We start from the raw sequence: 25,977 nt of genomic DNA on the forward strand, positions 1-25,977 counted from the left end.
TCCAGAATTTTCCACTGGGCCCAAATCTCCTTTTCTCAAGCGAGTTTCGTTTTGTAGGGCACAGTTTGTCATTCCATACATAGGAACTTAACTAAAATCAGCAGAAGAAACTCTGGGGACTGAAGCTCAAGGCCTCCATACATTTTTACATCACTGATGTCTCAAAATGGCACAAGGTCACAGAAGCAGCTACGGACCATTACGCCCAAGAGGCTAAGCACTGGCAGGTATGAACATGGACTGCAGTGACACTGGGGGACTTTCCAGAGCCATCCATACAGTGAGTCTTTCTTACCTTTTAAAAAGACACATACTCCTTTGGGAGTTTCTCCCCAGGAAAATACATTTAAACTCAAAACACTGCATAAACTTCATCATAAACTCCATAAAACCCATCCAGTGAGTTCTTAGGGGTCTAGCCGCAGATAAGGAACTGTTAGTCTAGATTTCTACCAGATACCCATTTATTCCTACTACTGAAGAGTCTGAAGCACATCGCTTCCCATTTTCCTGCTCGGATTTAGGGCTGCTCAGTAGATAGGTTACACACATTGTGAGAAGGCGGGATGTACTCAGCCTGCAGCCTCAGGAGTCCACACTCACTTAATTATTGCCTTTGTTTTACGTTATTTCAGGGTTGGTCCACAGGACTTTGCGGGGGTTGGGGTGGGGCATAAAATTTCTTCCCTTCTTACAAGACTCCCAAGGTGGGTCAGAGTTGGCCACAAGTACAAACAAGACTCAACACAGTCAAGTGCCCCCAGGGGAATGTGGCAGGACTGGCAGTCTGCGGTTCTCTCTGTAGCAGCTGTAACGTCAGATTAGGGAAACCACCTGGGGGGCTAACATTGGCCCCTTCCCTTCCCAAGAGACAAATCTGGCCCTAAAACACAGAAATGCCTACAAGGAAGGTCTGGGATTGGAATAGTTCTCATCACAGAAAATCCCTCTTCCAGGCCTGGTCCTAGATAAAGGGGCCCTTCTGTATCGAAGTCAAAGAGCTGAAGAGGACTCTCAGCTGGGGTTTCCTATTGCTCTTATAACTCAGTTTCATCTCATCTTTGCTCTGTCGCTCTGTGGGTGCCAACAGCTTTGGCCAGGTGTGAGGAAGTGTCCATTACTATTATTTGCTCTGACTGCTCTGCACAAAGATGCCACGTAAGGATGGAGCAAAGGCCTTGGCAGTTACTCTTGCCTTGGACAGATGAATGGCTGTAGTCCACCTTGTCCCTAAGTTGCACCTGTTTGTATTCCAAGTACTGTGAATGCAGATATTCGGAATTCCTTTATAATCAAGATGCCTAAATTCTGAAATCATTCCCCAGCTCTGATAAAAAACTTGCCTTCTGTGATCTGGAGGCAAAGCAAGGATTTCTGACTACTGCTGATCACTTCTGGAGCCCTGAGACTGGCCATTAGCAACTTGAAACCACAATTTTCACTGAGGATCCAAACCTCAGAGCACCTTTTATTTGCTTAGGGCTACTAAACGGTCAAGGTGATTTTAGGGATGTAAAAAAGATGCTGCAAGTGCCCACAAGATCAGGTTTTGTGGCAAGCCAGGACCACCACTAATTCTCCACGATGACTTCTCCACAGGACTTGCTCAAGCACAAGCACAGTTATCAGATGTGCATTCTACACAGATTGCACCCGCTGAGAAGAACAAGTCATGGTCTGCAACACAGACTTGTGTACACCAAAGATCCCAGGTTGGCATTTTGGTCCATGCTTAGTAAATCTTCCTGCTCTGGCCATCAGGACAGCGGGGACCGACAACACTCAGATGAGCTGTCCCAACCCAAATCCAAAGCAGCAGCTAGCAGGTCTCCTCTGCTGCTTCATGCCACACTCCAAACATGATGACTGGCTTACACACCAAACCTACTCGGTCTCTCTCTCTCTGTGTTCCCTCTTCACCTCTACTCTGTCACTTTCACGAGGGCTGGAGCCTGGCGTGAACAATTCTAAGCAGAGAACAGGCTGGGGCTGCCACAAAGGCTCCTGAGCAAGTGATCAGCCACAACAACTACATTAGCGTAATGATGTGGGAAAACGCTGGCCAAAAAAAAAGACGGAATTTCCAAAAGGTAAATTTCTGTGTATTCATGCCTAATCTTCAAAAGTTGTGTAAACAATTTTTTTCTACCTTCCCCATCACTTGTACAATTTTTGTCAAGTCCAAACGTAATTTAAAATGAGGTAGGTAGTTTCTCTCTACTCGTGCCTTCATCTTTGTGTTGACTGTTGAGGCCTGTGCCGTGAAAGCACTAGTGTCCCGTGAAAGCACTAGTGTCCCGTGCAGGGGGAGCACCGAGGGCGGCACCAGTGACTGAAGAAGCTTCTCAGTTGGCTATTTTCTCAATCTCGTCCAAGTCATCGGTGTCCAGTCTTTCTATTTTCTTATCTGGGGGACGGAAAAGAGAATTCAAAGAGACCAACATGGGGTTACAGAGACACACACTCAGGGAAGGAACAGCACAGCAGGGAGGGAGGAAACACAGGTCTCTGCTGCCTAGGAACGTGCTGTGCCTCTGGCCACAGAGATCCTTCACTGAACCCCAAAGGCTTCCAGTGACTGAGCAAGGGACACGGACAGCAACAGCCAGAGCCCCAGGCCCCTCAGCCTGGCCAGGGGGGACTGTCATTCAAGTCCCTGAGCCCTGAGCTCTCCAGGTGTGCATTTGAGAACTTCCACATTGTAGGGAAGGAGGGGAATGGGACAGAGACAAAGGCCTCTCTCGGGGCCACAGGAAAACCTACCCTTCACCCTTCCCTCCCCCCCGGACTTGCCCCTGTAAGGGAAGGGCCCAGCAGGGGACACTCCCAGGGACTCACTGAAATGCTCCTGGATTCTGTTCAGGATGTTCATGCTGTGCTTGCTGTCCACCATGTTCACGGCCAGGCCCCTCTTGCCAAAGCGGCCGGTGCGCCCGATCCGGTGCAGGTAGGTCTCGTTGTCCGGGTTCCCATCCTTGTCCACGGGAAGGTCAAAGTTGATGACGACAGACACCTGTTCCACATCGATACCTGCATGAAGGAGAGTTGGACAGGAGTAAGGATGGGAGACAGAAATCACTGTCGTCCACAGTCAGGCCTACACACACCAACCTCAGGTGGAAGGAACAGTCTGGGATGGGCCAGCTCTGGGATTCAGACAAAGGGGCAGGTAGCAGAACCCAGAGGGAGAAAACAGAACTGTGGCAGGTGCTGACCAAATTATGAAATCAGCCATCAGGCTCCAGAGAGCCTCTGCTGGATACCAGTATCTGGAGAAGCAGCTAAAGGCTCACGGGGGGCCCCAAGAAGAGCAGGCGCCGTTCTAAGCCACCAAGTCAGGACTCCTGGCTTCTGTGAAAGTTCTCTGCCTAGGGAATCCAAACAGGCTCTCCTAGAGAACAGGATCTCCCGCAAACCACCGGAGTGTCCCCCAGGCGAGGATCTCTCTCGCTACCCTGAGCCTGCAGACCAGGACACAGTCTCTGCTCACCGCGGGCACACACGTTGGTGGTGACCAGCACCTTCTCTTTGCCCTCTCGGAAGCGCTCAATCACTGCAGCCCTCTGTTCCACCACCATCTCACCACTCAGCAGAGCCACCTGGTGGCCTTCCTTTGAGAGCTCTGCTGCCAGCCAACTAGCTGTTTTGCGGGTCTGGAGTGAAAAGAATTGTTTTAAGTGAAGATACCTGTAAAAAAAAAAAATGAAGACACCTGCAGAAAAGTGGCTTGTTGCCATTAATATATATGAAGGCTCTACTGAGTTCAGTCAGCAGGTTAGGCTTAAAGTTTCTGAATATTTTTTAGCCATGTGATTTTTTTTTGAATAAATTCCTTCAATGATCCTAGTGTTTACCTATAAAGACTGGTTTGAGCCAAAGGGCTTCATTCCTAAGTACTCTGTATTACTAAAACTTTAAAATTATTTTCCTGGATGTTATTTGGAGGTTTTTTTCCCAAGTTATCTCTAAGAAGTGGGACCAAAGAAGGTTTAGATCTTCAGTCTTCCCCTTACAACTCATTACAACCTGCGAGAATATGTCCTGGGCAGATGGAGGTGATTCATTTCCTTTCCAGCCACAGGGAAGGAGCCTGGTCCCCCAGCACTACGTGGCGCTGGCTGAGAGGGAGGGCACAGGGCCACACCCTCCAGTGGAGCTCCTCCCCCGCAGGCCTCCTCCTGCTGCTGCTGCTACTCACATGGCAGAAGATCATGGCTTGAGCAATGGTGATGGCCCCGTAGATATTACACAAGGCCTGGAACTTCTCATCTCTGCTGTTGCACAGGACGTAATACTGCTTGATGGTGTCCAGTGTCTCCTCCTCGCGCTTCAGTTTGATGATGTTTGGGTCTGGGACCACTTTCTGGGCAAATTTCCAGACAGAGTCTTCAAAGGTGGCAGAGAAAAGCAGCATCTGGCAGTTCCTGGGAAGCATCCTGCAAGGGAAGGCCCAGGTGTTCGACATGACCCCGACCGAGTGTTTCACTGGAAGGAACAGAAGCACAGCCTCCCCAGGCTTGGATGACCTGCATCCCCAGGAAGGTGGCAAAGCAGGGAGGAGCACTGCAGGGAGGAGGGAGGAGCAGACGTGGGGCAGGGACGGGTGGTGGTAGAGTCCCTAAGTCTCCTTCGTCAACCCAGGCTGGGGGTATGGTCAGTGCGACATGGAAACGGCCCACCAAACAAATGCCTCTGAAAGCTGCAGAGTAAAGAACCTGGCAGGGGCAAGAAAAGGAGGGTGAAGGAAAAGGAGATGACGCTGCAGATCAAGAGGCCGAGAAGTTCCTCCTGGCTCAAGAGTTCCTACCTCTGGATGCGGATGCTCTGATCTTGGTGGCCCTGAGTAGCTATCATCACGTCAGCCTCATCCAGAACAAACACCTTGATCTTCTTGGGGTCAATGAACTTGAGCTTGGAGCACCAGTCCAGAACGGTCCCAGGGGTGCCGATGACAATGTGCTCACTGATCTTCTGACCTCTTTCCACTGTGGAGACAAGATGTGCTCTGTGGGTGTTTCCATGGCACAGCCAGCTCTACTCTCTGAGCAATTCTAAAGCTATGATGTATTTTAAAGCAATTGTTTTGATGTTTGCGTTAATATTTTAAGGAAAGGTTAGGATAGCACTACAGGATTTAATGGACATACACACAAAAAACAGTAATGCCGAAAAGATTTGGTAAGAGTATAAACAATGAGATGAAAATGGTATTCTTTTACATTCTCTATAATCATCAATCCTCTTTCAAGGATTTCTTATCTTTATTTCTTCTCTGTCAACATCATTCTCCCTTGCCCGGGTTTGCATTTCCTCACAAGTAGACTTTTTTAAAGTTCTCACTCCAGTATACTCTGCCTCTCAGTTCTCCCAGCGTCTATGTCAAATGAGTCAGTTGCCTTTATGTGCCCCTTTCCCAGGTCAGTAAATAAGATTCATTATGAAAGGTTTTGTCTTTTCCAAGAAACAAACTGCCTCTCTTAGAGTGCTTCCCCAGACTAGGCCTGGCACAGCATGGCACATTCTTGGCCCTGTGCAGCCTGAAATTGAGAATTTGGCTCATTTGGGGTTAGATGGTACTTACTGATTCAATTTTTAGTCCTTTAATTACAGTATAACCTTAACCAAATACATACAAGCTCCCATAGAAGTCACAGCCAAGGGACTTCCCTGATGGTGCAGTGGTTAAGACTCCACGCACCCAATGCAGGGGACCCAGGTTCAATCCCTGGTCGGGAAACTATATCCCACATGCATGCCGCAACTAAGAGTTCACATGCCACAACTAAGGAGCTCATGTGCCGCAACTAAGGAGGCTGTGAGCCGTAACTAAGACCCAGTGCAACCAAATAAATAAATATTAAAAAAAAAAGTCACAGGGAAAATTTTGCCTTAACATGAATGTTGAGTCAATTTAAAGCTAACAAATGCTCCTTTTTACTTCAGTTAACAAACCAATTACTGCCCTCCACAAACAAATGTTCAGAATCCTCTGCCATTCTAACTCAAATACAAACTGCAATATTTTAGATGTCTTAAGACAATTAGGGGGAAATGAAATGGACTAGATGTTAGTTATTAAAAATGTGTTATTTTCTTGGTTGTGGTAAGGGTATTGTGGATATGCTGCAGAATGTTCTTACTATGAAGTGCACACTAAAGTACTTAGGAATAAAGAGCCACAGTGTCTACAAATTACTTTCAAATGATTCACCAAAAAAAAAAAAAAAATACGGACATATATACAGATAAAGCAAATATGGCAAAATGTTTACTTTTCGAATCTAGGTGGAAGGCACATGTGTTCATTGTATTATTTCAACTGCGTACATTTTGAAATTTTTCAAAATAAAAAGTAATTAGCTTAATTAACAAGGATCACATATTCATACTCACATTTATTGCCACGAACAGCATAAGCTAGCTTCAGTTCAGGGTAAAATTTGCCCATCTGCTCAATCACTTTTCCCGTTTGAAGAGCGAGCTCGTAAGTTGGGGAGAGGCACAGACACTGGTAGGGAAAGAATGCAGAGAGAGGATTCAAGACACTCACTATTATGCAACAGGGAATTACCATTAGAACTTAATGATTCCTCCAGCTGAGGCTGAAGCAAAGAATATATAAAGTGCACACCATTTGACTCTTTAAGCTGCAGAGTCATAAGCTATAATTCTCAGGGGTCAGAACTCTGGCTGGGTAAAGACACTTGAGAACAGCTATTGGCCACTGGTGTACCAAAAGCCCCATGTGAGTAGGGATCTGAAATTCCAATTGGAGATAAGCTTCCTTTTCTCTTACTCAGAAGGTTCTCAGAAGTTCCTAATGGATGATAGTTGTAGATTAAGGAAGTTTTTCTTGCAACTAAAGAAGCCAAGCCTATCAGATCAGCAGTATCCCAGGACTGGCAAATCATCGAAAGGGGAACAGGATTTTTGTTATTACTGGAAGATCAACCATGTTGTTTGTGCTCAACTTACGGGGTTCTAGTTTATGTGAAAAGTAATACAAAGCTCGGCTTTTAATCCATCAAATGGCATTTCCCTTCCAGCTATGAGTTAGAAAACCCAAATTCACCAAGCCCTTACCTGGGGGTATCTGTTTGCAGGTTCTACTTGGCTGAGCATGGCCAACACAAAGGCAGCTGTTTTACCAGTACCAGACTGAGACTGGGCTATTAAGTTCTGTGGGCTGTACAAGAAAACAAACTGTTTAGGAGTATAAATCTCATGCATTCTTTCAGCGAATAAAAATGAAGCATAAAGCTTAATTAAAGAATGAATATTCCAACTTAATTTACAGAAGGAGGCCTTGGATTCTGTAGTAAAGTTACATATGCTAGCTTCACAAATAGAAGATTTTATGGTTTTGATTTGAAGTACTCCTTCCTTATCTTTTATCTGTTCTTGACATAGCAGTGAGTGATTCTTCTAAAATGTGAGTCAGCTCATGTCACTTTTCTGCTCAAAAACCTTCCAATCACTCCAGATTTCATTCACAGCAAAAGTTAAAATTCTTCTAATGCCCTACAAGGTCGCGCCTGGTGTGGCTCCCCACTAGCTCCCTGTTCTACCACCTCACCACTGCCGGCCCCCTTCCTCACTCCACCCCCCCACAGTGGCCCCGGCGCTGCTCTGGAAACATGCCAGCCATGCTCTTGTCTGAGGGCTTCTGCACCAGCTATACAGTGCCTGCTACTACTGTCCCCAGACGGTAACATGACAACTCTCTCCTCTCCTTCAAGTCTTTGCTCAGATATCACCTATTTAATGAGATTCTACCCTAACTACTTGATTTAAAGTTGCAACCTACTTTGAAAAGCCTTAAAAAAGATGTACTGGTAGATGGATACATGATAAAGCATAGTAAATAGTCACAGTAAAATGTCACTGAAAGAATCTAGGAGGTGGGTATATAGGTGTTCACTATAAAATCCTTTCAACTTTTCCATAATAAAACGTTGAGAGTAAAACTGCAGTCAGGTCCTTGGTATTCCCAATCCCCCCATCATGCTCTATTTTTCTCCTTAGCACTTATCACCTTTTTAAAAAAGAACTTTATTGAGATATAATTCATATACCATACAATTCATCCATTTAAAGCATACAAGTCAATGCTTTTTGGTATATTACATTAATGATATTTTAAAATTGTGGTAAAATAGATAATATAAAATTTGCCTTTTTTTTTTTTTTTTTTTTTTTTTTTTTTTTTGCAGTACACGGGCCTCTCACTGTTGTGGCCTCTCCCGTTGCGGAGCACAGGCTCCGGACGTGCAGGCTCAGTGGCCATGGCTCACGGACCCAGCCGCTCCTCAACATGTGGGATCTTCCCGGACCGGGGCACGAACCCGTGTCCCCTGCATCGGCAGGCGGACTCTCAACCACTGTGCCACCAGGGAAGCCCAAAATTTGCCATTTTTAAGTGTACAATTCAGTGGCATTAATTATATTTACAATCTATCACCTTTTAACAGACTATATATTTGATTTATTTTTAGTAAAAATATATCATCTATACTCCAAACTACAATGTAAGCTCCTTGTGAGCAAGAATTTTGGTCTGCTTTGTTCACTAATGTATCCAAGTGCCTAGAATAGTATCTGTTACAAACCAAGCCCTCAATAAATATGTTAATGAAGAAAAAGTACTAGAAAATTCTCCCAGATCTCTTCTAACATTGACAATCTAACACTGAGCATCTATGAAAGCATCAAGATCCATAAATACAAGTGGCAAATGTGAAACAATCTAATAAGCAGTCAATTTATTCATTTTTAAGTATGCTCAAAAGACATTATCCATCTTGAAAAATACATTATGACACAGAACAAAAAAAAAACTTTGAGAAAATACAGACCTAAAGCATCTATTTTCAGACAAATAGGGAAAGGGGGATTTAGGATTATATGCAGTACAAATTTAGATAATCATATGTGATGTAGGGATCAGTTTTTATAAACAGTTCCTCATGCTCTAGAACCTTGTTCCTCAAAATGTGGTCTGACACCAGCAGTACCAGCAACACCGGGAAGCTTATTAGAAATGGTGAACCTCAGTCCCCACCTCAGACTTACTGAAATCAGAATCTGCATTTTAATAAATTCCTATGAGATTCAAACGCCTATGAAAGAGTAAGAAGCACTGCACCAGAAAATGACCTTAGCAATTGTACTATTCTGGTCTCCTAGAACCCTGTTTGGTTTTTGTCTTCTACATTTGACACATATATTTTACTTATCCATATAATGAAATCATGGTGTATATAAATGATATAAATGTATTTACCAACATAGAAATATTATTATGTAATTATCGTATCAAAAAAACTTTTAAACATTTTATATGGTTCCTTTAAGAAAAAAGTATACATATGCAAGTTTACATAGAAAAACATCTAGAAGTCTCTACTCCAAATATTAATAGTGTAGGGGAGAGGGAGATTACAAATTATTTCTTTTTTCTTATTTTTCACTGTTTTCTAACTTTTCTAAAATGAGCATGTATTACTAGTATAGTTTTTTAAAATAATAAAAGTTAAAAAAAAACATGGGAGGTTAAAAATGGGATAGAGTTGCATCAGGACACGTACGGCTCAGCAAGCATTAAAGGCAACGCGTTCTCTTGTATCTTGGATGGACGGTTGAAGCCCATGGCGTAGACTCCCTTGAGAAGCTGTGGTTTCCTAGAAAAACAGTTAAAGATGAAAGTCACAGTCTCTTTGGTTAAGGAAAGAAGCCAAATATCTAGCTAACAGTACTGGAACTGTGAACTGGACACAATGTATAAGTGCAGCTAAAGCTTTTACAAATTACCTAGAATTTTTACTTACTAGCCCAAAGCAGCTAAATTCTTTTATTAAACTTGTGTTAACTAAAAATGTTCTGTAGTGATGAAAAAATTCTTGTAACAGGCCTAGGATTTCTATCTAAACACAAAGGGGAGAGACAGAAAGTAAATGCTCACAGCCGAAGCTCCTCGAAGGACTTCACTGAGTAGAGCGGGGAGTTTGGATCCCGCTGCAGAACTTCCACTTGGTTGGTGTTATCAACAAGGTTGCTTCTGATCAGCTTGTTGAGTAAGGACTGGGCGGCTCTGTCCTCTGTCAGGAAAAAAAGAGTATGAAGATTTTAAAAAGTCCATGAAATCCAGCGTGATGATCTCATCTGAATTCAGCTGCCATTGGTATTTTAAGCAATAACATGCATTTGTACTGGAACTCCTAATTCAAGGTAGAGCTTAGTTTAGATTTATAAATGCAATTAAAATAGTTTTATTAAAGGGAAAAATTATGATACTCGTATCATCTGTTGGGGCCTCATATTCTTCTCCAGAACTCTATTCCTAACAACTATCCTTTCTTGAGGTTACTGATTTCTCCTATCCAAACCCAAATATTTACTCCCCAATTTACACTCAATATAAATTTAAAATTATGAGCTTAAGGGACTTCCCTGGTGGCACAGTGGTTAAGAATCCGCCTGCCAATGCAGGGGACACAGGTTCGATCCCTGGTCAGGGAAGATCCCACATGCTGTGGAGCAACTAAGCCCGTGCGCCACAACTACTGAGCCCATGTGCCACAACTACTGAAGCTTGTGTGCCTAGAGCCCATGCTCCGCGACAAGAGAAGCCACCACAATGAGAAGCCCGCGCACCACAACGAAGAGTAGCCCCCACTCGCTGCAACTAGAGAAAGCCCATGCACAGCAACAAAGACCCAATGTAGCCAAAAATAAATAAATAAAATAATAAAATTATGAGCTTAAAAAACACATCACAACAATGGAAAAAAAATTAACAAAGTCTGTATCTTGATGTTGGATAAGCTGTTCATTAAATGTGTCAAAATACCAACAAATATATATAATTTTATTAGAAAATGGTGATGCAAGTTAAAATTTCTTTTATAAAGACCAATACAAGATAATCATTCAGGGAATATTTCCTGCTGATGCTGAAGTTTATCAGTTGTTCAAAGTAAAATTTCTCTAAAATGTAAAGAATTAGAATCCCTTTACCAATGACTATGTTGAAATTTTATTAGCACTGTGACTCCCATTAAAGTCCAGCCAAGTAGGGTGTAAAAATGAAACCTCATAACATTCCATTCTCTTAGACTGTAGAACTTCATGTATACGTAACTCTAGGCTAGGTTACCTTTCTCTTCTTCATCTGCCTTCTCTGTATTAGCATTGGTCTTGACCACAGCACCTTTATCAGACACAAAGCGGCCGTCATTCAAAATCACATCCCATACCCAACAGCTGAGACAATTCAAATTCTATGAGACACTAGAAATGTAAAGGCCTGGGGAGCAAAAAAATAAATGAGGAAACCAAGCCACAGATAAAAACATTTTATTGTTCCTATATAAACAAAGGTATGAAAACTGTTGCTTATATTTCAGTTCTTTCCAAGTCCTCTCACTTTACCTCAAAAACTAATATTAATCCCTCACAGCGTCAATATTTCTCTCATGTTACAGAAAGATGGTTACAGCAATGACCAAAACCACCTTGATGCTCAAGAGAGGAATATCTATATCTATGCAAATCATATTTCGTCAATATACAAACACCATAGTGCCATTAAGACTCTTTGTATATAAATTGTTGATTAATAGAAACATATATTCAATGTTGTAGTTCTGTAAAAACATACAGAAAAATAATTCAGAGTGAGGTGTTGCAATTTCTCCCCTATAATGTTAAATACATCAACGAAAATTCAGTGGACATCTTAGGTTTTTGGTAGATACGATTTCAGAATAATTACAATAGGTTAACCCTCAGGTTGTTCATACTTTGTCTATCTCATCTCAAATTGAGGAATATTTTAAAAAACATAATCATTGGTGGTATATTTTCATGGTTAGTAATACACTTTATAATTTATAAGCCAATTAGGCATCCTCATGCTTATATGAAGCAGCACACCAAACAATCCCGTTTGTTGATTCCCAAATCAAATGACTGCCAATATCTGCCAGCCCCCTGTCTGGTACACATATAATCTTTTTCCAGACAGTTGTCATGTTAAAACATTAATACTAAAGGAAATTATTTTTGTTTTCAAACTAGCATTTAGTTACTCACCATTGGCATCTGGTTTGATTTTCTCTTCCTTAAGATGCAAGTTGCTCAACTAAATGGAGAACATGGGGGGGAAAGTGTCAGGAAAATCACTTAAAAGATTTTGCATCAATAGTGCCTCCCCCAGTGAAGCTGGGAAGAAATGAACCACTCTCATGACCTATTAGTTAGGACATATTCATTAGGTTGTTCTGCTGGGCTCCTTTTGCTTACTAAATGTTAGAGTGAGAATAAACAAAATATCCCACAAAACCAGTTGAAAAAAACTGGTTACACAACAGCTCAAAATCCACACTTCCTAATTACAATCCTTAGAAAGAATTATAATTTGTGAGTTTGCTTAATGCCCGGATTACACAGATTCTCCCAATCTCTCAACAGAATACCATTTGAGTTGTCACTCTCATTCTTCAAACGAGGAAATTTAGAGAGATACTGGAAAATGCAGTCATTCTTCAGAGAACACTGAGGCGGGAAGACTGCAATGAAAAGCACCTGTGGGTGGGAATCAGTCACGCTGCAGGCTATGTTGGAGCGACAGAGCCACAGCACGCCAGTATGCATCCTCACATTCGGGTTGCCTTGTGCTAGATGTCTGGTATTTTAAATTGGGAACAGCCTAGAGCATCATGGCACACTGTGTAATCAAAATACCCAGCAGGATGAAGTGGGAGTAGAAAGGAAGGGATAAAGGAAAGACATTTCAAAGAAAGATTTATTAGGACTTTGATTAAACACTGTAAGTTAGGGATATCCTGGAAGGACTTATCTCCCCTATTAGGATGAAAATTTGTCAATTATACCTCAATAAAGCCAAAAAAAAAAAAAAAACAGAACTTAAAGACGGGATATTTTTATTTTTAGTTGACCTTCGGATCTAGCCAAAGCAGGTGCTCTAATCATAAAATATTAAGTGGGGCTTAAGACATCATGTAGAGAAGGGAAAAAGAATGAAAATCACCACCACAATCAAATGGCTATTGCTTAAAGCACCACTTGCACAGGTTTTCTGTCTTGAGGTTCATTTCTGCTTTTCCTTTAAGTCCAAGAAGGGGGAAAGTGGAGGGAGGAATGAAAAAACTATTTTAATAAGTGGTTAGCTGGGAATGGAGGAACCTCACTTCTATTGATGGAAACTGAAAAGGCAGTTTCTGGTGTCTGTCTACTTCGCTGTTAGGGTGGATGGAGGAGGAAGCAGGGGACGGGGGAACACACTGGAGAGACTGGCAAGATGGAATTGGCAAAAAAAAAAAAAAAAAGGAAATCACTATGAAGCAGTAAAAATCCTTCATTAATTCTGAAGGACAGAGAGCACACTAACAGATAATGAATGAGGCAACCTGCACCGTGTATGATATATAGTAGGCGTTCAATATATTCTAGTCTTCACTAAAGCACTCCTCTTCCACATCCTGCCAATGAACATGCTTTAAGCCTAATATTCAAGGCTGTTAAAAACAGAGACAGACAGACTGACTTACTGGCAATATTTACAAGAGCAGGGTTAATGGTACTCATGCCTAGGGTGATAACTGCTACCTAAAATAAATGATAGGGTTGAGGTATAAGTGAGTTAGAAATATCCTTTACTGTAATAATCAGCGATAAAAGGACAACCTATTCTTTTGTTGGTATATTGTTACAATTGAAGCTAACAGAGTAAATAAACAGTTAAATAAAATGCAACGTACAGAAAAAGTTGATAGCAACAATGTAAATGAAACCAGGAAATGTTGTTTTGATTACAATGTATCAGAATTCTGGAGAGGTTCCAGCAGATCCTGAAAACATACTCAGCCCTCACTTTGCTGTAAGGATCTCAAAGCCTAAACAGCAAAAGCACCAGGACAGTGAAGTTCACATCACCTACTGCAGTGTCAGTGAACTGAACGCTGAAACTTACGTTGAAAGTCCAGTTAGTTCCGATTCCTTCCTTTGCTCCATTTACTTGGACCAAAAGGGAGAAACCAATTTCTCTTGCAACTTCATTCAAAACTATTTTGCAATCCAAAAAATTAACCGAAAGGCAAAAAAGCCAAAACACCCACCTTATAATATCTACATTTTTTCAATACCTTTAGTTAATATTCTAGCTTTTTTTTTTTTTTTTTTTTTTTTTTTTTGCGGTACGCGGGCTTCTCACTGTTGTGGCCTCTCCCGTTGCGGAGCACAGGCTCCGGACGCGCAGGCTCAGCGGCCATGGCTCACGGGCCCAGCTGCTCCGCGGCATGTGGGATCTTCCCGGACCGGGGCACGAACCCGTATCCCCTGCATCGGCAGGCGGACTCTCAACCACTGCGCCACCAGGGAAGCCCAATATTTTAGCTTTTAAGATGTGTTAAAATAATTGGAATCTATACAGTTACACACTGCATTTTATTCAAAAGCTACTTGAAAAAGGATTCTCGAGACAGAAGAAGGAAGATTTAATGGTTATTCAGTTATACTGAATAAGGAATGCCTTAGGCACAATGGTGAAGTAGGAGACTTAAGAGTCTTACTCATCAGGGTTTCCTACTCCCTTTGCCCTTCTCTAAATTGAAATTTCCTAAGGAACAAGGGGAACAAAGAGGAACCACAGGGGAATTAGGAAATAAACATAAATAGGATTTAGTATTTTCTTTTCTCAAATGAATAAGAAATGGAGCTTGATGAATATTTAAAACACAGTAACCTGGCACTGCACATGTCAGAGTCACCTACATCACACAATTCCTGTGGAGATCCTCAGTGGGAGTTCCACAAAGAGCTGTCTTTACTCATTTGTTCAGTTTTAGAATATTGGGATCTATTATAATTTACCTGTGCATGATTAAGTAAATTCACAAAACTTATCCAGGTTTAACTAATCTGTACAATATGGATAAGTAATTCAAGATTCCTGCAAAGAAAATGAATTATAGATAACAATAACTATAATAATAACAATCACTTATATAGCACTTATTTCAGGCATGTCCATAAATCAGTGAGGTAGGTACTATGATTATCCCCATTTAGTAGATGTGGAAATTGAGGAACAGAGAAGTTAAGCAATTTGCCCAAGGTTATAAGTGTTGGGCCCAGAATACAAATCCAAGTCTGTCTGGCTACAAAGTCTTAGGTCTTAACTTCTACACAATAGTGCCTCTCATAGATGATACTAATCTCAAAAAAATAATAATAAACTTAAAGATGATACAATGATGCAGTCACTTTGGAAAACAGTATGGCAGTTCCTCAAAAGTTAAACACAGAGTTACTATATAATCCAGTGATCCCACTTTTAGATAGATACCCAAGAGAACTGAAAATGTCCACACAAAAACTTGTACATGATCAAGTACATATGAATGATCATAGCAACATTATTCATAATAGTCAAAAAGTAGAAACAATTCAAATGCCCATCAATGGACATCAATGAATAGATAAATAAAATGTGCTATCTATACAATGGAATATCATTTGGCAGTAAAAGTGAATGAAGTACTGATACATGTCACCACATGGATGAACCATGAAAACATGCTAAGTGAAAGAAGCCAGCCACAAAAGAGCACATATTATATGATTCCATTTATAGGGAATGTCCTGAATAGGCATATCTAAGGGGACAGAAAATAGATTAGTGGTTACAAGGGGCTGGGCTGGGAGGTTGAGGAGAAATAAGGGTGACTGCTGACGGGTACAGGTTTCTCTCTGAGGTGATGAAAATGTTTTAAAATTGACTGTGGTAATGTTGATTTAATCTTCCTATTACATAAAAAAATTAACTCAAAATGGATCACAGACATAAATGTGACATTTAAAGCCATAAATCTTCTAGATGAAAATACAGGTGAAAAGCTTTGAGGCCTTGGGTAAGGCATATTTCTTAGAGAGAACACAAAAAGAACTAATCATGAAAAATTTGACAAATTAGAATTAGCCAAAATTGAAAATGTCTCCTCTTCAAAAAAGTACTGTTAAGAAAATTAAAAGGCAAGTTCCAGTCAGGGAGAATATTTATGCAAACGACATATTTGATAAAGGACTTGCATCCAGAATACATAAAGAATTCTCCCAACTCAATAATAAGAAAACAATCAGATTTTTTAAGTGGGCAAAAGATTTGAAAAGCCACTTCAAATAAGTTATACAGGTGGCAAATAAACACATGAAAAGACTCTCAACATCATTAGTCAGTAGGGAAATGTAAATTAAAACCTCAGTGACATACCACTATACACCTATTAGAATGGAGGGAAAAAACTGGCCATGCTGTGCTGGTGAGGATGTGGAGCAACTAGAGCTCTTATACATTGCTGGTGGTATAACAAAATGGAAAACAGTTTCGTTTGTAACTTACAAAGTTAAACATACACTTAACATATAACCCAGCAAATCTCACTATTAGGTATTTACCCAAGAAAAATGCAAACATAAGTCCATACAAAAATCTGTATCCTAATGAACATAATAGCTTTATTCATAAATGCCAAAAACTAGAAAATACACAAATGTTCATCAACAGAAGACTAAGCAAGCTGTGGTACACCCACGCATGGAATACTACCCAGCAATAAAAAAGAACAAACTACTGATCCATGCAACAACATGGTTGAATCCCAAACGCATTATGTTAAGTGAAAGCCAGGTTTTTTAAAAGGCTACATATTATATAATTCCATTTATACCACATTTTGGAAAAGGTGGAACTAAAATGACACAAGACAAATCAGCAGGTGCCAGAGATGGGTGGGGAGAAGGAAGTGAATGCAAAAAGTTTGATGGAACTTTTGGAGTTGTAGAAACGTTCTATATATTGATTGTGATGGTAGCTACACAACTGTATGTCTCTGTCAAAATTCACAGAACTGTAGCACTAACAAGGGCGAATTTTACTTTATATAAACTATATCACAATAAACTTGACTTAAAACAATTAAAAGGCAGTCCAAGAGATCCAACATTCAACTGATAAGAGTCTGGAAAGAGGAAATGAAGAAAAACCAAGGGGAAGAAATCAACAATGAAATTTTTCAAGAAAATTTCCCATAACACAAGGACAAGAGTTTTCCAGATTGAAGTTCCCACCCAGTGCCTAGTAAAATAAATGAAAATAGACCCATATCAAGACACATCATCATGAATTTTCTGAATACTGGAGACAAATAGAAGATTCTTCAAGCTTAGGGAAAATGAGGTCACATCGGGAATCAGAATGGTCTCAGACATCTCAACAACAAATACAGAAATCTAGAAGCCAATACAACAATGTCTTTAAAATTTGGCAGGAAAATAATTTCCAACTAACAATTCTACACCCAGCAATACTATTGTTCAAATGATAGGGCAAAATAAGCTAATTTCGGAAAGGCAGTATCTTAAAAAAGTTACTTCCCATACACCTTCAGAAAGCTGATAAATGGCTCCACCAAATGGAGAAAGATGAAGAGAGGGGATACAGAAAGGAAGGGATCCAATACAAGAGAAGAGGAGGAAGTCCCCAGATTGAGCGCAAAGGGAAATTTGCCCTGTACCCCTCCAGCCCCCAAAATGAACTGGGGCAACTAGTACAGTTTTTTTTGTTTGTTTTTTGCGGTACGCGGGCCTCTCACTGTTGTGGCCTCTCCCGTTGCGGAGCACAGGCTCCGGACGCGCAGGCTCAGAGGCCATGGCTCACGGGCCCAGCTGCTCCGCGGCATGTGGGATCTTCCCGGACCGGGGCACGAACCCTCAACCACTGCACCACCAGGGAAGCCCCAACAACTAGTACAGTTTGAAACAGGCTAAATAAAAGACCTGGGAGAAATGGAACTGACAGATCACTTGATGTGTGGGAACATCCTGAGATAAACTTAGACAATTAGCAAAGAGGCTGGGGTTGAATTGGTGATAAACACAAATAAAAAAGGCAGTTATAAATTTCAAGGGAAAAGTTGTATAGGAAATAAAGGTATTCCTGAGTTACTAATAATATAAGCACAGAATACTGATCTAACTAAAATCACAATATAATGGAAAGATGGGGGAATGGGAAGGTGTGCTTTTGTGGTGGGGATAGGAGGATGGAGGAAAGTGTCAAAATCAATAAACACCTAAAACGGAAAATTCAAGAAGTAGCAAAGCAAGCATGTTATTCAGGGAACAAGGAAGTCAGTATCGTAAATCAATGTCGAGAGAAATAAGTTTTCTTTGGGGAGGAAGAAACTGGCAGGAACCACTTTCTAAAACTATTTGACTATCTATGTGCATATGAAACATTTTTATCAGTTATAAAAAATAAGACTAAGTCCTTGTTCTCGAGAAATTAACAGAAATAAGTACCAACAAAGAGGGTTCGAAGCACTATGAGAACTCGAGTGTTTAGGCGGGAAAAATGAATTCTACATAGTAACGTTTAACCCATATCTTGCTTACTGTGTGTCAGGCCCAGAACAAAGCTAAGCGGATCAGGAGAGGATTTACTGACTGCCAAGCCTACAGAGTCAATCATTCATCATCACTGAGCAAGCTGAGGAAGCACACAAATATGAATGAATAAGCCATGGTTCCTGAGCCCAAGCAGCTCAGAATCGGAAGGTGGAAAATGACACCTACATAGGTGATTATTACAATTCAGGGTCCTGACTCCAGGAAGACAGGCGGGCGCCTGGGCTCTTTAGCTATGGGAGCGCTCACCTGCGCTTACGTAACCTGTCGGGGGCTGGGTGGGTAAACAAAGCCAGCTCAGGGTCCAGGCTCCATCCCTACGCGCACCCCATCCCGGCCCAGACCAACCTAGGGAGTGTCTTTTCCCAGGCATCTGATCCCGGCCAAAACGGCCCCCTGACCCTTTTGCGGCTGAAGCCAACTCACCGACTCGGCTGCCGCTTCCTGCTCGTCCACCGCCAGGGCCCACGAGTCGGTGGCCATGGCCGCGGGCACGGCTGGGACGCAGGTGCCTGCAAAGTAGCCGGCTGGCGCGGCGCGATCCGCGATCCGCGATCCGCGATCCTCGATCCAGATAGACTCCCACCCCAAAGAGGGGGGAATTCTTTCGCTCCGGCGCTGGGTACCGGAAGCGGCGCGCCGCAGTGACGTAAGAGTCCGCGCCGGACCGGCCGCCCCTCACCCGCTTTGGACTGGCACTTTTGTCACCTTCAGGCCCCTACCCCTTCATTGCTCTTGGTTTCTTATCCAACGTCCAGAACCGCAGACTAAGGTAGTATCTTAAAGTGCCTAAGCTCCTGTCAACCGGCTCTCCAACCAAAGAGCAAAACCACATTTTACTCTCTATTGCCACCGTGCTGGGAGAGATGCCACATTCTCTCCCAGCACGGTGGCATAGAAGATGCTCATATAGATTGAATACACCAATACACAAAACCATTACGGATAGTGAGCAAGATGAATTTGAAAGAGATTTTTTCCTTCGCTTTTCAGGTTGGTAATTTTAAATGTCCAGGTGTTTGGATAGCCCTCTCAAACACCGTTTGGTTAAAAATTTGTCCCACAGACTATGTGCCAACATCACTTACAGGAATTTGACCTTGAAATATACTCAGAGTGGGTGCTAGGGAAATGTGTTCCAGGTAGAAAATCAGAGACAAAAAGCAAGCAGGTTTGTGGAACCAAACACAGTTTCTGGAATGATGACAAGAACCAGGGATGAAGTTGATAGGAGTTCCATGAAAAGGGCTGTGCAGAGCAGCTTATGAGCAAATGAGTTCACTCGAGGGATTGCCCCACTCTGGTGTAACTTTTAGAGTTAGCCCTGCCTGGCTAGAATCCCAGCTCTCTCATGTAAGGGTTCTGTGACTGGGAGAATTAAAAAAAATATGTGTGTGTGTGTGTGTGTGTACATGGCTTTTAGAAGAGGTAAAATAAGGATTAAGTGGGACACTTTCCCTTAACTGGGATCAAACAAGCTTCTCTCTCCTTGCTACTTCACTATAAAGAAGCTGGGCACTTCCCTGCAACCTGAGTGAGAAATGAATCCCCACTTCTTTCACTTTGCCAGTAATCCACTACAACAAATTAATTTCAAGTAACAGTGGGGTCTATGGGGAATTTTACTTGTAGACTTATAAGTAAAAATGTTTGGGAAAGTTACCCTTACAGTTCCCGCAATCCTCTTCTTGCCATGATTCTTTTTCTCCCGCACTCTTTACAGGGTTAATTTGGGGGAGATTTTTTTGGATCCTACAGGTAAGGATGTGCAAGAAGAAAAAGGTAAATATGCATTATGGCAGGCCACGACCTACATCTCCTCATGTGAGAAGCAACCCTGGAAATGTCTTGCCAAATTATATTGATCACAGGGCTAAAAGAGGTTAAGGAACTTTTATGTTTAATGAGGTTAAAAATAAGCCATTAAAGGTGCAGAACTGGGGCTTCCCTGGTGGCGCAGTGGTTGAGAGTCCGCCTGCCGATGCAGGGGATACGGGTTCGTGCCCAGGTCTGGGAAGATCCCACATGCCGCGGAGCAGCTGGGCCCGTGAGCCATGGCCGCTGAGCCTGCGCGTCCGGAGCCTGTGCTCCACAACGGGAGAGGCCACAACAGTGAGAGGCCCGTGTACCGGAAAAAAAAAAAAAAAAAAAAAAAAAAGGTGCAGAACTGTATACAATAGGATCCACTTGTGCAAACAAAACAAACTCACATATATGCTTGTACATACTACAGAAAATGTATAAGATACACACAAAACTGGTATCAGTGGCTGCTTCTAGTGAGGGGCTCTAGAAGTCTGGGGTGGGAGGAGACTTCCTTTTCATTGTGTACAGCTAATCCTTTGAAAATTTTTCCATGTGCGTGTTCTCCTTTTAAAATTGTATTTCAGACAAACAGGAAAGGGAATACTATAACAGACATCTAGATTCCCACCTCACGGCTTAAGAAATAAAACAATTAAGATTCAAATGAAGCCCCTGCATTGCCATCCCAAGAGACAGAAGCTCTCCTGAATTTTAGTGCTTATCTTTCCCATAAGTGCTTTTAGTATGTATAGCTTTTCCTATTTAAAAAGAAAAAAAAACTTAAAAATAAGCCCCAGGATTCTAGACTTTCCAATGTCCACCCCCAACACCTGCACAATGTGAGACTCCTGGTAAGAAGGAAACTGGTTCCCAAAGTGGGGCGTGGAGAGAGGAATCAAGGGAATAAGAGCACCTGGATTTGAATTCAGCCTCCTGCATTTACTCCCACGTGACCTTAGGCAGCTCGTCTCCTCTGAAATCCTGGTAAGCACTCATCTCACGGTTCGAGGATTCAACGACATCACAAGGTTAAGGGCCATCGGCCCAGTGCCTGGCCCTTGGCGAAGGCTTGATTAAATATACGCTGTTATTATTATTCCTGTCACCCACTCCCGTCCCAGCCCGGGGTGGGGGCGGGGAAGAAGCCTAAACGTGGGGAAAAAGGTCTTGTTTCTACCCTCAGAGATACTCACGTCGCCCACAGGCAGGGCGAGCGGAAAGCGCCCTACAGCGCGACTTCGGAACGGTCTAGCATCCCCGGCCATCGCCCCTCAGCATTGCGGTTACTGCCGCCAACGGCGGCTCACAGGCCGAGCCTCATTGGCTGAGACCTAGAAGCCGGTCTCGCCAGGCAATCAGAGAAGGGGAACTGCAAGCCTGGCGCATGCGCACTATAGTACCTAGGTGCAAAAGGCTAGGTCTACGTTTCAACAGGGGTAGCCTTTGGGTATTGAGCTGTTTTTTTCCCCCTCCCCCCGCCTTGAGTTTTTTAAACCGAGTTGTTTTTTCCTGAATGTCAGGCTCCCGCCTTAGGATGGAAACTCCATAAGGACAGGGCAGTGCTCTCCTTAATCTTGATCTCTAGGGTCTAGCGCATAATAGACACTTACTTGGTGAATAAATAGATGAGGAATGCACATCCCCCCTCCCTGACCCCCAGATCAAACATTTTTATTTTTAATCTATTTTTAATGAATATTTTATTTAATTTTATTGATTTTATTTTATTTTTGGCTGCACTGCACTGCAAGTGGGATCCCAGTTTGACCAGGGATCGAACCCCTGCCCCCCTGCATTGGAAGCGTGGAGTCTTAACCATTGGATCACCAGGCAAGTCCCTATTTTAAATTTATTTTTAATCTTTTTTTTTTTTTTTTGGCCAGGCTCTGCAGCATATGGGATCTTAGTTCCCCGAACCCGTTCTCCCTGCAGTGGAAGTGGAGTCTTAACCACTGTTCTGCCAAGGAAGTCCCTGTAGATCAAACTTTTTGATCTTTGCCTCTGAACAAATAGGTGAAGAAGCTCATTCTCTAGTTTAGGCCACTGCTACTCCAAGTGTGATCCCCCAGTAATAGCACAGATAATACGTGGGAGCTTATTAGAAATTCAGAATCTCAGGCTTCGCTCCAGACCTACTAAATTGGGATCTACATTTTAAGATCCTAGTGAGGCAGGAGATAGATGGACCCCAGGTTAGACATTTACAACTGGCCTCCCGTTTACACTTCATGAGACAGAAAAAAGTGGGTCAAGCTGGATACTTACAACTAGCCTCCTGTTTGCATTTCCTGAGACAGGAGATAGGTGAGCTGCAGGTTAGGCATTTACAATCAGTCTCCTGCTTGCTCTGAAATAGAAGAAATGACAGGGACAGGGTAAATAGCCAAGCTTTGTCTCTTGTGGATGCCTTAAGATAACAGTCATGGCAAGAGTAAAGAGGGGCAAAACCTTGTTTGAGTAAAGGATCAAGGGATCTCCGCTTCCCCTCACCTTGGGGCAAGGGAGACACTACACATGGGCAGAAAGGCTCCTTGGGGGTCAAAAGTCAGGGGACAACTCCAGGCCATGGTGACTCTTGCTTCTCCCAGACACCTTCACGTCGGGATCCATCTTGACTGAGAGGTGCGTGCGCACCTAAGGGGAGGGTCCTGAGACAAATTAGCCAGGGGAGAACAAAACAAGATGATTGGCCAGGGGGAAGACAAAGACCTGGAAAACTGCCCCTTTATAAAGAATTTAAGAATTTCCCAAAGGCGCGACTCTTTCTCTGAGTTCGCCCATGTGTCTTTCTGCACGTACTTTGCTTTTCCAATAAACTTTTTCCTTTTCTCTTTACCTTCTGCCTCCTCGCCTGAATTCATTCTTGACAAGGCAGGCAAGAACTAGGAATCCAAGCCCTAGCCGCTGGCCCCTGTGGTCTAGTGGTTAGGACTCCCGGTCCGGGAACTAAGATCTTGCTTCCAGCTACCACTCGCTGTTAATTGCTGCAAGCTACTGCTTACTGCTGCATGCATCAGAAATCACTAGGTGACTCCTATAGTACTTAATGGTCTGAAAACTCTTCAGTCACCCCCATTTGACCTGATAGCAAATAAATGAACATTCAAAGTCCATTTTATAGATGATAAAAGTAGCTTAGGTGCCATGGAAGAATTAGACTACATCCTTCCAAAACTAAGTATTTTAGCTGTACTATCTTGAGCCCCTGCTATCTTCTTCCTCATGCCCCCAGGTAAGGTTCAACCAGTATTCTACTGCAGAGCAAGCCATGTGTATTGCACTCACTCTTACCTACAGTCCTAAGCAATTAGCCCAGAATAAGTTAGTAGTTTCCTAAAATAGACAATTTGCATGTTGCATTAAGATAGTTTTCCTTCTATTATATAGTTGACACTATCTGTCAGGGAGAAATATTGTAACTGGGAAGAGCCAAATCTGACTACATGTTGGATCTGTTTCTTTTACTTTAACCTTTGCTTTCCGCTGCTTTGTTCACTAAAAGGGTACGGTCTGTACATAGTGGCCTGCCTCAGGGAACCCTGCCCCTGATTATTAAACCAAAGCGCCTTTGTTCAGGGAAATATCCAGACCCTGTCCACCTGTGGATGGCTGCAAGAAATAAGAAATTAACACATCCCCTCCCTGAGGCTGGCCATTACAGGGGATATTTGCAAAATTTACAGTCTTTTTACTTTACCTCCTCACCTCCTCCCCCTCTCTACTATAAAAGAAACTGGCATCCACATCCCAATAAGTGGTTATATTGAGACTTTAGTCTGCCATCTTCTTGGTCTTCTGGCTTCCTGGATAAACTCGTATTCCTTGCCTCAACACCTCATCTCTGATTTACTGGCCTGTTGTGTGGCGAGCAGAGCGAGCTTGGACTCGGTAACAGTATCATAGAGAACTGGGTAATTATCTGAATAATTCATGTAGAAAATTCATTTTTAGAAGAATGTGACTTTTGGGCTTCAACAATTTCTCTTCCTGTGTACTGAACCAATCACTGGGGAATAAAAAACATTTTTTTATCTATATTAAATTCTTGTTAGTGAAAGTGCTATATTAACAGCAACAACTATGGCAACATAGCTAAGTTATTAAGGCTACAACCAATATTGCTTTATTTTGAAAGTACAGTTTGTACAATTTTGGCTCTCCATTTTAAATGTGCGGGTACAAAAGTCTGACCCACTTCTCAGGTTGTTGTGACTAAATATGCTATTTTGGGCCATTTCATTAAATATCTTTTTTTATTTTAATTAATTTATTTTTGGCTGCATTGGGTCTTCGTTGCTGCGCGGCTTTCTCTAGTTGCAGAGATCGAGGGCTACTCTTCATTGCGGTGCATAGGCTTCTCATTGCGGTGGCTTCTCTTGTTGTGGAGCACAGGCTCTAGGCGCGTGGGCTTCAGTAGTTGTGGCACACGGGGTCAGTAGTTGTGGCTTACGGGCTCTAGAGCACAGGCTCAGTAGTTGTGGCACACGGGCTTAGTTGCTCCGCGGCATGTGGGATCTTCCCAGACCAGGACTCGAACTCATGTCCTCTGCATTGGCAGGCGGATTCTTAAGCACTGCGCCACCAGGGAAGACCTATTTTGGGCCATTTTGGATCAGAACAGTTGTCTCTCTTGGTTTTGACCTTAGCTGTCTTAACCTCTGGGTGCCTAAGTTTCCTCAGCTGTTAATAGCAGGTAATAAAAGTAACTCGTAAGGTTGTTGTGAGGATCAGTGTCTGCTGCATACTAAGTGCTCAACAAACGCTAGGTGTGATGATGATTATTAATGCTTTGCTGTGAACTGGGAAATTAAGTGACTTTTTGCTAGCTTTTGAGCTTGACCTTCTATTTGTGTAGCATGCTCTTTTACATAAAAAGAGTAAAATTTTTCTGAAGTATTGAAACCAAGCAGGACCCTGTGGGGCCGTCTTGGGCACAAAAGCCTTTCTAGGAAAGAGGTTTTATTCAGTCTCCTTGACCTTCCCAGAGTTCCAAAGGGCAGATTCAGACAGTTGCTAATCAGGGAAGGGAGGGAATGCAGAAACAAGGGAAGAGCAGTCAAGAAACAATAGTGCAGACTTGGAGTAGGGTCCTGGTTCCTCCTCAAGGAATATACATATAATATCTTTAAGTTCTTCTGCAGGAACTAAGGCACCCCACTCAGGAGGAGGATGGTAACTTCAGGCTGAGCACAAGATTCCTGGAGCACCACCCTGTTACCTCACCACCAACCAATCAGAAGAAAGTCACACACCCTGCAGCCCTCACCCTAAATTTTACCATAACCCCCCCCAAATCATCAGGGAGTTTGGGGTTTTTGAGTACCAGCCACCCGTTCTCCTTGCTTATCCCTGCAATAAACCTTTCTCTGCTCCAAATTCCCATTTTTGGGGTTGTTTGGCCTCACTGTACATCGGGCATATGAACTTGTGTTCCGTAACAATATCTTTAACCCAGTTATGACCAGCAGCACAATTTTATACCCTTGTATTTAGATATACAAGATGATGTAGGTTAATAGTGGAGAGGTTTAGGTCATGGGCTTTGGAGTTGAACAGAAACGGGTTTGAATCTTGGCTCTTTTAACTTACTTTTCAGTGTGTACTTAGGCAAGGCAGTTACTTCATCTGTAAAAGGTATGCCAGTTGGCCTGCCTCATACACAGTTTAAAAACTAAACGAAATAAT

General features: G+C 42.5%; 1 protein-coding gene across 3 annotated transcripts; it reads right to left on the minus strand.

The window, feature by feature from the left end:
• Positions 1 to 2,080: 2,080 nt before the first annotated feature.
• Positions 2,081 to 21,593, minus strand: LOC132479841 (ATP-dependent RNA helicase DDX19B). 3 transcript variants are annotated; one of them, XM_060083482.1, is made up of 12 exons: positions 21,486 to 21,593; positions 12,094 to 12,142; positions 11,156 to 11,209; positions 9,962 to 10,097; positions 9,588 to 9,680; positions 7,084 to 7,186; positions 6,394 to 6,508; positions 4,808 to 4,985; positions 4,199 to 4,436; positions 3,491 to 3,653; positions 2,839 to 3,030; positions 2,081 to 2,407 (listed from the first exon to the last, which is right to left on the minus strand). In XM_060083482.1, the coding sequence occupies exons 1-12, from the start codon at positions 21,555 to 21,557 to the stop codon at positions 2,346 to 2,348; spliced, it is 1,455 nt and encodes a 484-aa protein (XP_059939465.1). In that variant the 5' UTR covers positions 21,558 to 21,593; the 3' UTR covers positions 2,081 to 2,345. The 3 variants fall into 3 exon arrangements, with proteins under 3 accessions (XP_059939465.1, XP_059939466.1, XP_059939467.1); XM_060083483.1 differs by lacking the exon at positions 21,486 to 21,593 and adding an exon at positions 18,913 to 19,051; XM_060083484.1 differs by lacking the exons at positions 11,156 to 11,209; positions 12,094 to 12,142; positions 21,486 to 21,593 and adding an exon at positions 18,913 to 19,124.
• Positions 21,594 to 25,977: the final 4,384 nt, after the last annotated feature.

Source organism: Mesoplodon densirostris, chromosome 19 (genome assembly GCF_025265405.1).
Source record: "Mesoplodon densirostris isolate mMesDen1 chromosome 19, mMesDen1 primary haplotype, whole genome shotgun sequence".
Taxonomy (NCBI): Eukaryota; Metazoa; Chordata; class Mammalia; order Artiodactyla; family Ziphiidae; genus Mesoplodon; species Mesoplodon densirostris.

Bases quoted from the DNA above. Each gene is read 5' to 3' on its own strand.
- LOC132479841 (XM_060083482.1), bottom strand. From the start codon at position 21,557: ATGGCCGGGGATGCTAGACCGTTCCGAAGTCGCGCTGTAGGGCGCTTT. The intron at 10,098-11,155 runs GTAACCTAGCCT...TTTTCCTGACAG, and splicing joins GGCAGATGAAGAAGAGAAAG to AGGACAGAGCCGCCCAGTCC. The intron at 2,408-2,838 runs GTGAGTCCCTGG...TCCGTCCCCCAG, and splicing joins CAGAATCCAGGAGCATTTCA to ATAAGAAAATAGAAAGACTG.